General features: G+C 43.0%; 1 protein-coding gene across 2 annotated transcripts in view; it reads right to left on the bottom strand.

The window, feature by feature from the left end:
- The window catches only part of LOC142302046 (tetratricopeptide repeat protein 39A-like), a 32849-nt gene extending 25140 nt beyond the window's left edge, over positions 1–7709 (bottom strand). The window contains exons 1-2 of one of the 2 annotated variants that reach the window (XM_075343122.1): positions 7651–7709; positions 406–507 (exon numbers count right to left, since the gene is read on the bottom strand). In XM_075343122.1, the coding sequence (XP_075199237.1) occupies positions 406–507; positions 7651–7679 (131 nt within the window). In that variant the 5' untranslated portion in view covers positions 7680–7709. Of the gene's footprint in view, positions 1–405; positions 508–7650 lie in introns of those variants that run through there. The other variant, XM_075343123.1, reaches the window with a different exon arrangement.
- Positions 7710–17181: the final 9472 nt, after the last annotated feature.

Here is a 17181-nt window from a genome sequence, read left to right as displayed (position 1 = left end):
GAGACAGAGACACGCAGAGACAGAGACACGCAGAGACAGAGACACGCAGAGACAGAGACACGCAGAGACAGAGACACGCAGAGACAGAGACACGCAGAGACAGAGACACGCAGAGACAGAGACGCAGAGACAGAGACACGCAGAGACAGAGACACGCAGAGACAGAGACACGCAGAGACAGACACGCAGAGACAGAGACACGCAGAGACAGAGACACGCAGAGACAGAGACACGCAGAGACAGAGACACGCAGAGACAGAGACACGCAGAGACAGAGACACGCAGAGAAATACATAAAAATGGGGGAAGGAAATATCACCAAACTGAATAGGTGTAACTAGAAGTTCAAAATAAAAATAATTTTCGGATGACACGCTCCCTTTGTGTTTGGGGTGGCCCTGTCACCTTGGTTGCAGGAGTTTCAAGCTTTCATTGAAGCAGTTGTTCAGAAATAGGTTCAGGGCGTCCATACAATCACCGAGGTCCCGGGACAGGTCCATGTTAGACCTGAAAAACACAAACCACATATCCAAGTATTCACTTAAAGGGGAACTCTACTAAAAAGTAAAATATCTGGGAACTTACAAGTTGCAAAAGATTACTCATATTAAATAAGAAGTAGATCGACCACCGAGCCTCAAAGATGCCAAAATCAGTACGAGCAAGTGGAGCCAAGAGTGATAAAGTGTATCCCCTATGTCCATAATGATTTATGGGAACTTCCAGTACAGCCAGGAAAATTAAGGACAATGTAGATAAAGGTATTATGTACTCAGACAAATCCAAACCACCCTCTACATCACTGCACTTCAGTATTAGGAGGGAGCCACCCTGCCGTGTGTTTACTGATGGCGGAGAGTAAGCTCGTAACTGTAATCATTAATGAACAGTCATCCACACCGAGGGATAAACCGAACCGGGGAAATAAGAGAATCAGGAACCGGGTTACTGTAATAAGTAGTTACAGGGGTAATAAGGGGATCAGGAGCCGGGTTACTGTAATAAGAGGATACAGGGGTAATAAGAGGATCAGGAGCCGGGTTACTGTAATAAGAGGTTACAGGGGTAATAAGAGGCTCAGGAGCCGAGTTACTGTAATAAGAGGATACAGGGGTAATAAGGGGATCAGGAGCCGGGTTACTGTAATAAGAAGTTACAGGGGTAATAAGAGGATCAGGAGCCGGGTTACTGTAATAAGAGGTTACAGGGGTAATAAGAGGATCAGGAGCCGAGTTACTGTAATAAGTAGTTACAGAGGTAATAAGGGGATCAGGAGCCGGGTTACTGTAATAAGAAGTTACAGGGGTAATAAGAGGATCAGGAGCCGGGTTACTGTAATAAGAAGTTACAGGGGTAATAAGGGGATCAGGAGCCGGGTTACTGTAATAAGAAGTTACAGGGGTAATAAGGGGATCAGGAGCCGGGTTACTGTAATAAGAGGTTACAGGGGTAATAAGAGGATCAGGAGCCGAGTTACTGTAATAAGTAGTTACAGGGGTAATAAGGGGATCAGGAGCCGGGTTACTGTAATAAGAAGTTACAGGGGTAATAAGGGGATCAGGAGCCGGGTTACTGTAATAAGAGGTTACAGGGGTAATAAGAGGATCAGGAGCCGGGTTACTATAATAAGAGGTTACAGGGTAATAAGAGGATCAGGAGCCGGGTTACTGTAATAAGAGGTTACAGGGTAATAAGAGGATCAGGAGCCGGGTTACTGTAATAAGAGGTTACAGGGGTAATAAGAGGATCAGGAGCCGGGTTACTGTAATAAGAAGTTACAGGGGTAATAAGGGGATCAGGAGCCGGGTTACTGTAATAAGAGGTTACAGGGGTAATAAGAGGATCAGGAGCCGAGTTACTGTAATAAGAGGATACAGGGGTAATAAGAGGATCAGGAGCCGGGTTACTGTAATAAGAGGTTACAGGGTAATAAGAGGATCAGGAGCCGAGTTACTGTAATAAGTAGTTACAGGGGTAATAAGGGGATCAGGAGCCGGGTTACTGTAATAAGAGGTTACAGGGGTAATAAGGGGATCAGGAGCCGGGTTACTGTAATAAGAGGATACAGGGGTAATAAGAGGATCAGGAGCCGGGTTACTGTAATAAGAGGTTACAGGGGTAATAAGAGGCTCAGGAGCCGAGTTACTGTAATAAGAGGATACAGGGGTAATAAGAGGATCAGGAGCCGAGTTACTGTAATAAGTAGTTACAGGGGTAATAAGGGGATCAGGAGCCGGGTTACTGTAATAAGAAGTTACAGGGGTAATAAGAGGATCAGGAGCCGGGTTACTGTAATAAGAAGTTACAGGGGTAATAAGGGGATCAGGAGCCGGGTTACTGTAATAAGAGGTTACAGGGGTAATAAGAGGATCAGGAGCCGGGTTACTGTAATAAGTAGTTACAGGGGTAATAAGGGGATCAGGAGCCGGGTTACTGTAATAAGAAGTTACAGGGGTAATAAGGGGATCAGGAGCCGGGTTACTGTAATAAGAGGTTACAGGGGTAATAAGAGGATCAGGAGCCGAGTTACTGTAATAAGTAGTTACAGGGGTAATAAGGGGATCAGGAGCCGGGTTACTGTAATAAGAAGTTACAGGGGTAATAAGGGGATCAGGAGCCGGGTTACTGTAATAAGAGGTTACAGGGGTAATAAGAGGATCAGGAGCCGGGTTACTATAATAAGAGGTTACAGGGTAATAAGAGGATCAGGAGCCGGGTTACTGTAATAAGAGGTTACAGGGTAATAAGAGGATCAGGAGCCGGGTTACTGTAATAAGAGGTTACAGGGGTAATAAGAGGATCAGGAGCCGGGTTACTGTAATAAGAGGTTACAGGGGTAATAAGAGGATCAGGAGCCGGGTTACTGTAATAAGAGGTTACAGGGGTAATAAGAGGATCAGGAGCCGGGTTACTGTAATAAGAGGTTACAGGGGTAATAAGAGGATCAGGAGCCGAGTTACTGTAATAAGAGGTTACAGGGGTAATAAGAGGATCAGGAGCCGGGTTACTGTAATAAGAGGTTACAGGGGTAATAAGAGGATCAGGAGCCGGGTTACTGTAATAATAGGTTACAGGGGTAATTAGAGGATCAGGAGCCGGGTTACTGTAATAATAGGTTACAGGGGTAATAAGAGGATCAGGAGCCGGGTTACTGTAATAAGGGGTTACAGGGGTAATAAGAGGATCAGGAGCCGGGTTACTGTAATAAGAGGTTACAGGGGTAATAAGAGGATCAGGAGCCGGGTTACTGTAATAAGAGGTTACAGGGGTAATAAGAGGATCAGGAGCCGGGATACTGTAATAAGAGGTTACAGGGGTAATAAGAGGATCAGGAGCCGGGTTACTGTAATAAGAGGTTACAGGGGTAATAAGAGGATCAGGAGCCGGGTTACTGTAATAAGAGGTTACAGGGGTAATAAGAGGATCAGGAGCCGGGTTACTGTAATAAGAAGTTACAGGGGTAATAAGAGGATCAGGAGCCGGGTTACTGTAATAAGAAGTTACAGGGGTAATAAGGGGATCAGGAGCCGGGTTACTGTAATAAGAAGTTACAGGGGTAATAAGGGGATCAGGAGCCGGGTTACTGTAATAAGAGGTTACAGGGGTAATAAGAGGATCAGGAGCCGGGTTACTGTAATAAGTAGTTACAGGGGTAATAAGGGGATCAGGAGCCGGGTTACTGTAATAAGAAGTTACAGGGGTAATAAGGGGATCAGGAGCCGGGTTACTGTAATAAGAGGTTACAGGGGTAATAAGAGGATCAGGAGCCGAGTTACTGTAATAAGTAGTTACAGGGGTAATAAGGGGATCAGGAGCCGGGTTACTGTAATAAGAAGTTACAGGGGTAATAAGGGGATCAGGAGCCGGGTTACTGTAATAAGAGGTTACAGGGGTAATAAGAGGATCAGGAGCCGGGTTACTATAATAAGAGGTTACAGGGTAATAAGAGGATCAGGAGCCGGGTTACTGTAATAAGAGGTTACAGGGTAATAAGAGGATCAGGAGCCGGGTTACTGTAATAAGAGGTTACAGGGGTAATAAGAGGATCAGGAGCCGGGTTACTGTAATAAGAGGTTACAGGGTAATAAGAGGATCAGGAGCCGGGTTACTGTAATAAGAGGTTACAGGGGTAATAAGAGGATCAGGAGCCGAGTTACTGTAATAAGAGGTTACAGGGGTAATAAGAGGATCAGGAGCCGGGTTACTGTAATAAGAGGTTACAGGGGTAATAAGAGGATCAGGAGCCGGGTTACTGTAATAAGAGGTTACAGGGGTAATAAGAGGATCAGGAGCCGGGTTACTGTAATAAGAGGTTACAGGGGTAATAAGAGGATCAGGAGCCGGGTTACTGTAATAGGAGGTTACAGGGGTAATAAGAGGATCAGGAGCCGGGTTACTGTAATAAGAGGTTACAGGGGTAATAAGAGGATCAGGAGCCGGGTTACTGTAATAGGAGGTTACAGGGGTAATAAGAGGATCAGGAGCCGGGTCACTGTAATAAGAGGTTACAGGGGTAATAAGAGGATCAGGAGCCGGGTTACTGTAATAAGAGGTTACAGGGGTAATAAGAGGATCAGGAGCCGGGTTACTGTAATAAGAGGTTACAGGGGTAATAAGTAGCCCAGGAGCCGGGTTACTGTAATAAGAGGATACAGGGGTAATAAGTAGCCCAGGAGCCGGGTTACTGTAATAAGAGGTTACAGGGGTAATAAGAGGATCAGGAGCCGGGTTACTGTAATAAGAGGTTACAGGGGTAATAAGAGGATCAGGAGCCGGGTTACTGTAATAAGAGGTTACAGGGGTAATAAGAGGATCAGGAGCCGGGTTACTGTAATAAGAGGTTACAGGGGTAATAAGAGGATCAGGAGCCGGGTTACTGTAATAAGAGGTTACAGGGGTAATAAGAGGATCAGGAGCCGGGTTACTGTAATAGGAGGTTACAGGGGTAATAAGAGGATCAGGAGCCGGGTCACTGTAATAAGAGGTTACAGGGGGTAATAAGAGGATCAGGAGCCGGGTTACTGTAATAAGAGGTTACAGGGGTAATAAGAGGATCAGGAGCCGGGTTACTGTAATAAGAGGTTACAGGGGTAATAAGAGGATCAGGAGCCGGGTTACTGTAATAAGAGGTTACAGGGGTAATAAGAGGGTCAGGAGCCGGTTACTGTAATAAGAGGTTACAGGGGTAATAAGAGGATCAGGAGCCGGGTTACTGTAATAAGAGGATACAGGGGTAATAAGAGGATCAGGAGCCGGGTTACTGTAATAAGAGGTTACAGGGGTAATAAGAGGATAAAGAGCCGGGTTACTGTAATAAGAGGATACAGGGGTAATAAGAGGATCAGGAGCCGGGTTACTGTAATAAGAGGTTACAGGAGTAATAAGAGGATCAAGAGCCGGGTTACTGTAATAAGAGGATACAGGGGTAATAAGAGGATCAGGAGCCGGGTTACTGTAATAAGAGGTTACAGGGGTAATAAGGGGATCAGGAGCCGGGTTACTGTAATAAGAGGTTACAGGGGTAATAAGAGGATCAGGAGCCGGGTTACTGTAATAAGAGGATCAGGGGCCGGGTTACTGTAATAAGAGGATCAGGGGCCGGGTTACTGTAATAAGAGGTTACAGGGTAATAAGAGGATCAGGAGCCGGGTTACTGTAATAAGAGGTTACAGGGGTAATAAGAGGATCAGGAGCCGGGTTACTGTAATAAGAGGATCAGGGGCCGGGTTACTGTAATAAGAGGTTACAGGGTAATAAGAGGATCAGGAGCCGGGTTACTGTAATAAGAGGTTACAGGGGTAATAAGAGGATCAGGAGCCGGGTTACTGTAATAAGAGGTTACAGGAGTAATAAGAGGATCAGGAGCCGGGTTACTGTAATAAGAGGTTACAGGGGTAATAAGAGGATCAAGAGCCGGGTTACTGTAATAAGAGGATACAGGGGTAATAAGAGGATCAGGAGCCGGGTTACTGTAATAAGAGGTTACAGGGGTAATAAGGGGATCAGGAGCCGGGTTACTGTAATAAGAGGTTACAGGGGTAATAAGAGGATCAGGAGCCGGGTTACTGTAATAAGAGGATCAGGGGCCGGGTTACTGTAATAAGAGGATCAGGGGCCGGGTTACTGTAATAAGAGGTTACAGGGTAATAAGAGGATCAGGAGCCGGGTTACTGTAATAAGAGGTTACAGGGGTAATAAGAGGATCAGGAGCCGGGTTACTGTAATAAGAGGATCAGGGGCCGGGTTACTGTAATAAGAGGTTACAGGGTAATAAGAGGATCAGGAGCCGGGTTACTGTAATAAGAGGTTACAGGGGTAATAAGAGGATCAGGGGCCGGGTTACTGTAATAAGAGGATCAGGGGCCGGGTTACTGTAATAAGAGGTTACAGGGTAATAAGAGGATCAGGAGCCGGGTTACTGTAATAAGAGGATCAGGGGCCGGGTTACTGTAATAAGAGGTTACAGGGTAATAAGAGGATCAGGAGCCGGGTTACTGTAATAAGAGGATCAGGGGCCGGGTTACTGTAATAAGAGGTTACAGGGTAATAAGAGGATCAGGAGCCGGGTTACTGTAATAAGAGGTTACAGGGGTAATAAGAGGATCAGGAGCCAGGTTACTGTAATAAGAGGTTACAGGGGTAATAAGAGGATCAGGAGCCGGGTTACTGTAATAAGAGGTTACAGGGGTAATAAGAGGATCAGGAGCCGGGTTACTGTAATAAGAGGATCAGGGGCCGGGTTACTGTAATAAGAGGTTACAGGGTAATAAGAGGATCAGGAGCCAGGTTACTGTAATAAGAGGTTACAGGGTAATAAGAGGATCAGGAGCCAGGTTACTGTAATAAGAGGTTACAGGGGTAATAAGAGGATCAGGAGCCGGGTTACTGTAATAAGAGGTTACAGGGGTAATAAGAGGATCAGGAGCCGGGATACTGTAATAAGAGGTTACAGGGGTAATAAGAGGATCAGGAGCCGGGTTACTGTAATAAGAGGTTACAGGGGTAATAAGAGGATCAGGAGCCGGGATACTGTAATAAGAGGTTACAGGGGTAATAAGAGGATCAGGAGCCGGGTTACTGTAATAAGAGGTTACAGGGGTAATAAGAGGATCAGGAGCCGGGTTACTGTATATGGGGGTTATGGGTGACATTACTACCTGTTGGTTTATACCTTCCTTCCCATGTGTGAGTGGTGTGTATATAACAGTGCAGGGCAGGGCGTGTATACTTCTGCACGGAGAGGACAGGTTGGGCACCAGGGGAAGGTGTGCTGCAGATAAACAATGGGAGATGATGTCAGGAGCGGCCGGATATAATGGTGATCAGTCACAGCTGCTGGAGACACCGGGGGTCACGCACTCTCCGGGGGCCGCTCACAGGGACTCTGGGGTCGGGGATGATTGTCCAACATGGAAAAGCCCTTTAAGCAGAATTACGGCAAAGTAAAGCAGCGTCATAGCAACCAAAGCACAGGACAAGCAGCAGATACAGGGACTCTCCCGGGACCTGCAGTCCCCGCACACCGCGCACCGTCCACAAGTGAGCGGATAATGGACCGAGGAGCCGCTGCGCAGTGTGTGACCACGGACATCAGCTCCCGGGAATAACGGGCCCCTCCCCGCACACACCGGCCCCGCACACAGCACCCACCTGCCCGCCGGCTCCTGCTCCCGGCTCATACTGCGGCTCCGACACAAGCCCCGCCCACACACACCTGCTCAGGAGGAAAGACCCTTAGCCACGCCCATTCTACTGGAGGTATCGCGAAACCCCGCCCATTGACACGTTCCCGTAGGTAGGCACGCCCACGTATATTGCTAGGAAACGTGTAATGTGTGTCCAGCCCGGAGGACGTGATCACGTGACTGTGCGATATACGACCAATCTGATCTGACGACAAAATACAACAGATTGTATAAAAAGTGCGAGCATCTCTACCAAAGATCCCTACTGATCCCCCCTTAACATCTATCACTGATCCCCCATATTATCTATCACTGATCCCCCTTATTATATATCACTGATCCCCCCATATTATATATCACTGATCCCCCCATATTATCTATCACTGATTCCCCCATATTATCTATCACTGATCCCCCCATATTATCTATCACTGATCCCCCCATATTATCTATCACTGATCCCCCCATATTATCTATCACTGATTCCCCCATATTATCTATCACTGATCCCCCATATTATCTATCACTGATCCCCCCATATTATCTATCACTGATTCCCCCATATTATCTATCACTGATCCCCCCATATTATCTATCACTGATCCCCCCATATTATCTATCACTGATCCCCCCATATTATCTATCACTGATCCCCCCATATTATCTATCACTGATTCCCCCATATTATCTATCACTGATCCCCCCATATTATCTATCACTGATCCCCCCATATTATCTATCACTGATCCCCCCATATTATCTATCACTGATCCCCCCATATTATCTATCACTGATCCCCCCATATTATCTATCACTGATCCCCCCATATTATCTATCACTGATCCCCCCATATTATCTATCACTGATTCCCCCATATTATCTATCACTGATCCCCCCATATTATCTATCACTGATCCCCCCATATTATCTATCACTGATCCCCCCATATTATCTATCACTGATTCCCCCATATTATCTATCACTGATCCCCCATATTATCTATCACTGATCCCCCCATATTATCTATCACTGATTCCCCCATATTATCTATCACTGATCCCCCCATATTATCTATCACTGATCCCCCCATATTATCTATCACTGATCCCCCCATATTATCTATCACTGATCCCCCCATATTATCTATCACTGATTCCCCCATATTATCTATCACTGATCCCCCTTATTATATATCACTGATCCCCCATATTATCTATCACTGATCCCCCATACTATCTATCACTGATCCCCCTTATTATATATCACTGATCCCCCATATTGCATATCACTGATCCCCCCATATTATATATCACTGATCCCCCCATATTATCTATCACTGATTCCCCCATATTATCTATCACTGATCCCACCATATTATCTATCACTGATTCCCCCACATTATCTATCACTGATCCCCCATATTATCTATCACTGATCCCCCATATTATCTATCACTGATCCCCCATATTATCTATCACTGATCCCCCATATTATCTATCACTGATCCCCCCATATTATCTATCACTGATCCCCCTTATTATCTATCACTGATCCCCCATATTATCTATCACTGATCCCCCATATTATCTATCACTGATCCCCCTTATTATCTATCACTGATCCCCCATATTATCTATCACTGATCCCCCATATTATCTATCACTGATCCCCCTTATTATATATCACTGATCCCCCATATTGCATATCACTGATCCCCCCATATTATCTATCACTGATCCCCCCATATTATCTATCACTGATTCCCCCATATTATCTATCACTGATTCCCCCATATTATCTATATCTGATCCCCCATATTATCTATCACTGATCCCCCATATTATATATCACTGATCCCCCCATATTATCTATCACTGATCCCCCCATATTATATATCACTGATCCCCCCATATTATCTATCACTGATTCCCCCACATTATCTATCACTGATCCCCCATATTATCTATCACTGATCCCCCATATTATCTATCACTGATCCCCCATATTATCTATCACTGATCCCCCATATTATCTATCACTGATCCCCCCATATTATCTATCACTGATCCCCCTTATTATCTATCACTGATCCCCCATATTATCTATCACTGATCCCCCATATTATCTATCACTGATCCCCCTTATTATCTATCACTGATCCCCCATATTATCTATCACTGATCCCCCATATTATCTATCACTGATCCCCCTTATTATATATCACTGATCCCCCATATTGCATATCACTGATCCCCCCATATTATCTATCACTGATCCCCCCATATTATCTATCACTGATTCCCCCATATTATCTATCACTGATTCCCCCATATTATCTATATCTGATCCCCCATATTATCTATCACTGATCCCCCATATTATATATCACTGATCCCCCCATATTATCTATCACTGATCCCCCCATATTATATATCACTGATCCCCCCATATTATCTATCACTGATTCCCCCATATTATCTATAACTGATCCCCCCATATTATCTATCACTGATCCCCCATATTATCTATCACTGATCCCCCATATTATCTATCACTGATCCCCCTTTTTATATATCACTGATCCCCCCATATTTTCTATCACTGATTCCCCCATATTATCTATCACTGATCCCCCATATTATCTATCACTGATCCCCCATATTATCTATCACTGATCCCCCATATTATCTATCACTGATCCCCCTTATTATATATCACTGATCCCCCCATATTATATATCACTGATCCCCCCATATTATCTATCACTGATTCCCCCATATTATCTATAACTGATCCCCCCATATTATCTATCACTGATCCCCCCATATTATTTATCACTGATCCCCCATATTATCTATCACTGATTCCCCATATTATCTATCACTGATCCCCCATATTATATATCACTGATCCCCCATATTATCTATCACTGATCCCCCATATTATCTATCACTGATCCCCCATATTATCTATCACTGATCCCCCATATTATCTATCACTGATCCCCCATATTATCTATCACTGATCCCCCTTATTATATATCACTGATCCCCCATATTGCATATCACTGATCCCCCATATTATCTATCACTGATCCCCCCATATTATCTATCACTGATTCCCCCATATTATCTATCACTGATTCCCCCATATTATCTATCACTGATTCCCCCATATTATCTATAACTGATCCCCCCATATTATCTATCACTGATCCCCTATATTATCTATCACTGATTCCCCCATATTATCTATATCTGATCCCCCCATATTATCTATCACTGATCCCCCATATTATATATCACTGATCCCCCATATTATCTATCACTGATCCCCCATATTATATATCACTGATCCCCCATATTATATATCACTGATCCCCCATATTATCTATCACTGATCCCCCATATTATATATCACTGATCCCCCATATTATATATCACTGATCCCCCCATATTATCTATTACTGATCCCCCATATTATATATCACTGATCCCCCCATATTATCTATCACTGATCCCCCATATTATATATCACTGATCCCCCCATATTATCTATCACTGATCCCCCATATTATCTATCACTGATCCCCCATATTATCTATCACTGATCCCCCATATTATCTATCACTGATCCCCCCATATTATCTATCACTGATCCCCCCATATTATCTATCACTGATCCCCCCATATTATCTATCACTGATCCCCCCATATTATCTATCACTGATCCCCCATATTATCTAGCACTGATCCCCCATATTATCTAGCACTGATTCCCCCATATTATCTATCACTGATCCCCCATATTATCTAGCACTGATCCCCCATATTATCTATCACTGATCCCCCATATTATCTAGCACTGATCCCCCATATTATATATCACTGATTCCCCCATATTATCTATCACTGATCCCCCCATATTATATATCACTGATCCCCCATATTATCTATCACTGATCCCCCATATTATCTATCACTGATCCCCCCATATTATATATCACTGATCCCCCCATATTATCTATCACTGATCCCCCCATATTATCTATCACTGATCCCCCCATATTATCTATCACTGATCCCCCCATATTATATATCACTGATCCCCCCATATTATCTATCACTGATCCCCCCATATTATCTATCACTGATCCCCCATATTATCTATCACTGACCCCCCCCATATTATCTATCACTGATCCCCCATATTATCTATCACTGATCCCCCCATATTATCTATCACTGATCCCCCCATATTATCTATCACTGATCCCCCCATATTATCTATCACTGATTCCCCCATATTATATATCACTGATTCCCCCATATTATCTATCACTGATCCCCCCATATTATCTATCACTGATCCCCCATATTATCTATCACTGATCCCCCATATTATCTATCACTGATCCCCCATATTATCTATCACTGATCCCCCATATTATCTATCACTGATCCCCCATATTATCTATCACTGATCCCCCCATATTATCTATCACTGATCCCCCCATATTATCTATCACTGATCCCCCATATTATCTATCACTGATCCCCCCATATTATCTATCACTGATCCCCCTATTATCTATCACTGACCCCCCATATTATCTATCACTGATCCCCCATATTATCTATCACTGATCCCCCATATTATTTATCACTGATCCCCCCATATTATCTATCACTGTTTCCCTCATATTATCTATCACTGATCCCCCATATTATATATCACTGATCCCCCATATTATCTATCACTGATCCCCCCATATTATCTATCACTGATCCCCCATATTATCTATCACTGATCCCCCCATATTATCTATCACTGATCCCCCCATATTATCTATCACTGATCCCCCATATTATCTATCACTGATCTCCCATATTATATATCACTGATCCCCCATATTATCTATCACTGATCCCCCCATATTATCTATCACTGATCCCCCATATTATCTATCACTGATCCCCCATATTATCTATCACTGATCCCCCCATATTATCTATCACTGATCCCCCCATATTATCTATCACTGATCCCCCCATATTATATATCACTGATCCCCCATATTATCTATCACTGATCCCCCCATATTATATATCACTGATCCCCCATATTATCTATCACTGATCCCCCCATATTATATATCACTGATCCCTCCATATTATATATCACTGATTCCCCCATATTATCTATCACTGATCCCCCATATTATCTATCACTGATCCCCCATATTATCTATCACTGATCCCCCCATATTATCTATCACTGATTCCCCCATATTATCTATCACTGATCCCCCATATTATCTATCACTGATCCCCCATATTATCTATCACTGATCCCCCTTATTATATATCACTGATCCCCCATATTGCATATCACTGATCCCCCATATTATCTATCACTGATCCCCCCATATTATCTATCACTGATTCCCCCATATTATCTATCACTGATTCCCCCATATTATCTATAACTGATCCCCCATATTATCTATCACTGATCCCCCATATTATCTATCATTGATCCCCCATATTATCTGTCACTGATCCCCCCATATTATCTATCACTGATTCCCCCATATTATCTATATCTGATCCCCCCATATTATCTATCACTGATCCCCCATATTATATATCACTGATCCCCCATATTATCTATCACTGATCCCCCCATATTATCTATCACTGATCCCCCCATATTATCTATCACTGATCCCCCCATATTATCTATCACTGATTCCCCCATATTATCTATATCTGATCCCCCCATATTATCTATCACTGATCCCCCATATTATATATCACTGATCCCCCATATTATCTATCACTGATCCCCCATATTATATATCACTGATCCCCCATATTATATATCACTGATCCCCCATATTATCTATCACTGATCCCCCATATTATATATCACTGATCCCCCATATTATATATCACTGATCCCCCCATATTATCTATTACTGATCCCCCATATTATATATCACTGATCCCCCCATATTATCTATCACTGATCCCCCATATTATATATCACTGATCCCCCCATATTATCTATCACTGATCCCCCATATTATCTATCACTGATCCCCCATATTATCTATCACTGATCCCCCATATTATCTATCACTGATCCCCCCATATTATCTATCACTGATCCCCCCATATTATTTATCACTGATCCCCCCATATTATCTATCACTAAGCCCCCCATATTATCTATCACTGATCCCCCATATTATCTAGCACTGATCCCCCATATTATCTAGCACTGATCCCCCCATATTATCTATCACTGATCCCCCCATATTATATATCACTGATCCCCCATATTATCTAGCACTGATCCCCCATATTATCTATCACTGATCCCCCATATTATCTAGCACTGATCCCCCATATTATATATCACTGATTCCCCCATATTATCTATCACTGATCCCCCCATATTATCTATCACTGATCCCCCCATATTATATATCACTGATCCCCCATATTATCTATCACTGATCCCCCATATTATCTATCACTGATCCCCCCATATTATCTATCACTGATCCCCCATATTATTTATCACTGATCCCCCCATATTATATATCACTGATCCCCCCATATTATCTATCACTGATCCCCCATATTATCTATCACTGATCCCCCCATATTATCTATCACTGATCCCCCATATTATATATCACTGATCCCCCCATATTATCTATCACTGATCCCCCCATATTATCTATCACTGATCCCCCATATTATCTATCACTGATCCCCCCATATTATCTATCACTGATCCCCCATATTATCTATCACTGATCCCCCCATATTATCTATCACTGATCCCCCCATATTATCTATCACTGATCCCCCCATATTATCTATCACTGATTCCCCCATATTATATATCACTGATCCCCCCATATTATATATCACTGATCCCCCATATTATCTATCACTGATCCCCCCATATTATCTATCACTGATCCCCCATATTATATATCACTGATTCCCCCATATTATCTATCACTGATCCCCCCATATTATCTATCACTGATCCCCCATATTATCTATCACTGATCCCCCCATATTATCTATCACTGATCCCCCATATTATCTATCACTGATCCCCCCATATTATCTATCACTGATCCCCCCATATTATCTATCACTGATCCCCCATATTATCTATCACTGATCCCCCCATATTATCTATCACTGATCCCCCTATTATCTATCACTGACCCCCCATATTATCTATCACTGATCCCCCATATTATCTATCACTGATCCCCCATATTATTTATCACTGATCCCCCCATATTATCTATCACTGTTTCCCTCATATTATCTATCACTGATCCCCCCATATTATCTATCACTGATCCCCCATATTATATATCACTGATCCCCCATATTATCTATCACTGATCCCCCCATATTATCTATCACTGATCCCCCCATATTATCTATCACTGATCCCCCCATATTATCTATCACTGATCCCCCATATTATATATCACTGATCCCCCATATTATCTATCACTGATCCCCCATATTATCTATCACTGATCCCCCATATTATCTATCACTGATCTCCCATATTATATATCACTGATCCCCCCATATTATCTATCACTAATCCCCCCATATTATCTATCACTAATCCCCCCATATTATCTATCACTGATCCCCCCATATTATCTATCACTAATCCCCCCATATTATATATCACTGATCCCCCATATTATCTATCACTAATCCCCCCATATTATCTATCACTAATCCCCCCATATTATCTATCACTGATCCCCCCATATTATCTATCACTAATCCCCCCATATTATATATCACTGATCCCCCATATTATCTATCACTGATCCCCCCATATTATCTATCACTGATCCCCCATATTATCTATCACTGATCTCCCATATTATCTATCACTGATCTCCCATATTATCTATCACTGATTCCCCCATATTATCTATCACTGATCCCCCCATATTATCTATCACTGATCCCCCCATATTATATATCACTGATCCCCCCATATTATATATCACTGATCCCCCATATTATATATCACTGATCCCCCATATTATCTATCACTGATCCCCCCATATTATCTATCACTGATCCCCCCATATTATATATCACTGATCCCCCATATTATCTATCACTGATCCCCCCATATTATATATCACTGATCCCTCCATATTATATATCACTGATCCCCCCATATTATATATCACTGATCCCTCCATATTATATATCACTGATTCCCCCATATTATCTATCACTGATCCCCCATATTATCTATCACTGATCCCCCATATTATCTATCACTGATCCCCCCATATTATCTATCACTGATTCCCCCATATTATCTATCACTGATCCCCCATATTATCTATCACTGATCCCCCATATTATCTATCACTGATCCCCCATATTATCTATCACTGATCCCCCCATATTATCTATCACTGATTCCCCCATATTATCTATCACTGATCCCCCATATTATCTATCACTGATCCCCCATATTATCTATCACCGATCCCCCCATATTATCTATCACTGATGCCCCCATATTATATATCACTGATCCCCCATATTATCTATCACTGATCCCCCCATATTATCTATCACTGATCCCCCATATTATCTATCACTGATCCCCCCATATTATATATCACTGATCCACCATATTATCTATCACTGATCCCCCATATTATTTATCACTGATCCCCCCCATATTATCTATCACTGATCCCCCATATTATTTATCACTGATCCCCCCATATTATCTATCACTGATCCCCCCATATTATATATCACTGATCCCCCATATTATCTATCACTGATCCCCCATATTATCTATCACTGATCTCCCATATTATCTGTCACTGAGTGTCTCGGGGTCCTTCTCCGATATCACACAATCAACAGAGCAAGAGATGGATGAACAATCTAAAGAATATTTATTCCATGCAATCCAGAAGGTCCATCAAATAATCCACCACACAGAGGGTAAAGTAGTCCAGTAATGGGATAAATGTCCCGGGGATTAATTAATAATTATAATAATTTTATTCATTTATATAGCGCTATTAATTCCACAGCGCTTTACATGCATTGGCAACACTGTCCCCATTGGGGCTCACAATCTAAGGTCCCTATCTGTATGTGTTTCGAGTGTGGGGGAAACCGGAGTACCCGGAGGAAACCCACAGAAACACGGGGAGAACATACAAACTCCTTGCAGATAGTGTCCTTAGTGGGATTTGAACCCAGGACCCCAGCGCTGCAAGACCGCAGTGCTAACCACTGAGCCACCACAAGACCGCAGTGCTAACCACTGAGCCACCACAAGACCGCAGTGCTAACCACTGAGCCACCACAAGACTGCAGTGCTAACCACTGAGCCACCGTGCTGGATCAGTCACAATCCTCCAGCAGTCTTTTTTCAGGGAAATCGG

The sequence above is a fragment of the Anomaloglossus baeobatrachus genome, chromosome 4 (genome assembly GCF_048569485.1).
Source record: "Anomaloglossus baeobatrachus isolate aAnoBae1 chromosome 4, aAnoBae1.hap1, whole genome shotgun sequence".
In the NCBI taxonomy this organism is placed as follows: Eukaryota; Metazoa; Chordata; class Amphibia; order Anura; family Aromobatidae; genus Anomaloglossus; species Anomaloglossus baeobatrachus.
Note: the sequence above shows the minus strand (reverse complement) of the source record. Positions and strands in the feature narration are given on the sequence as shown.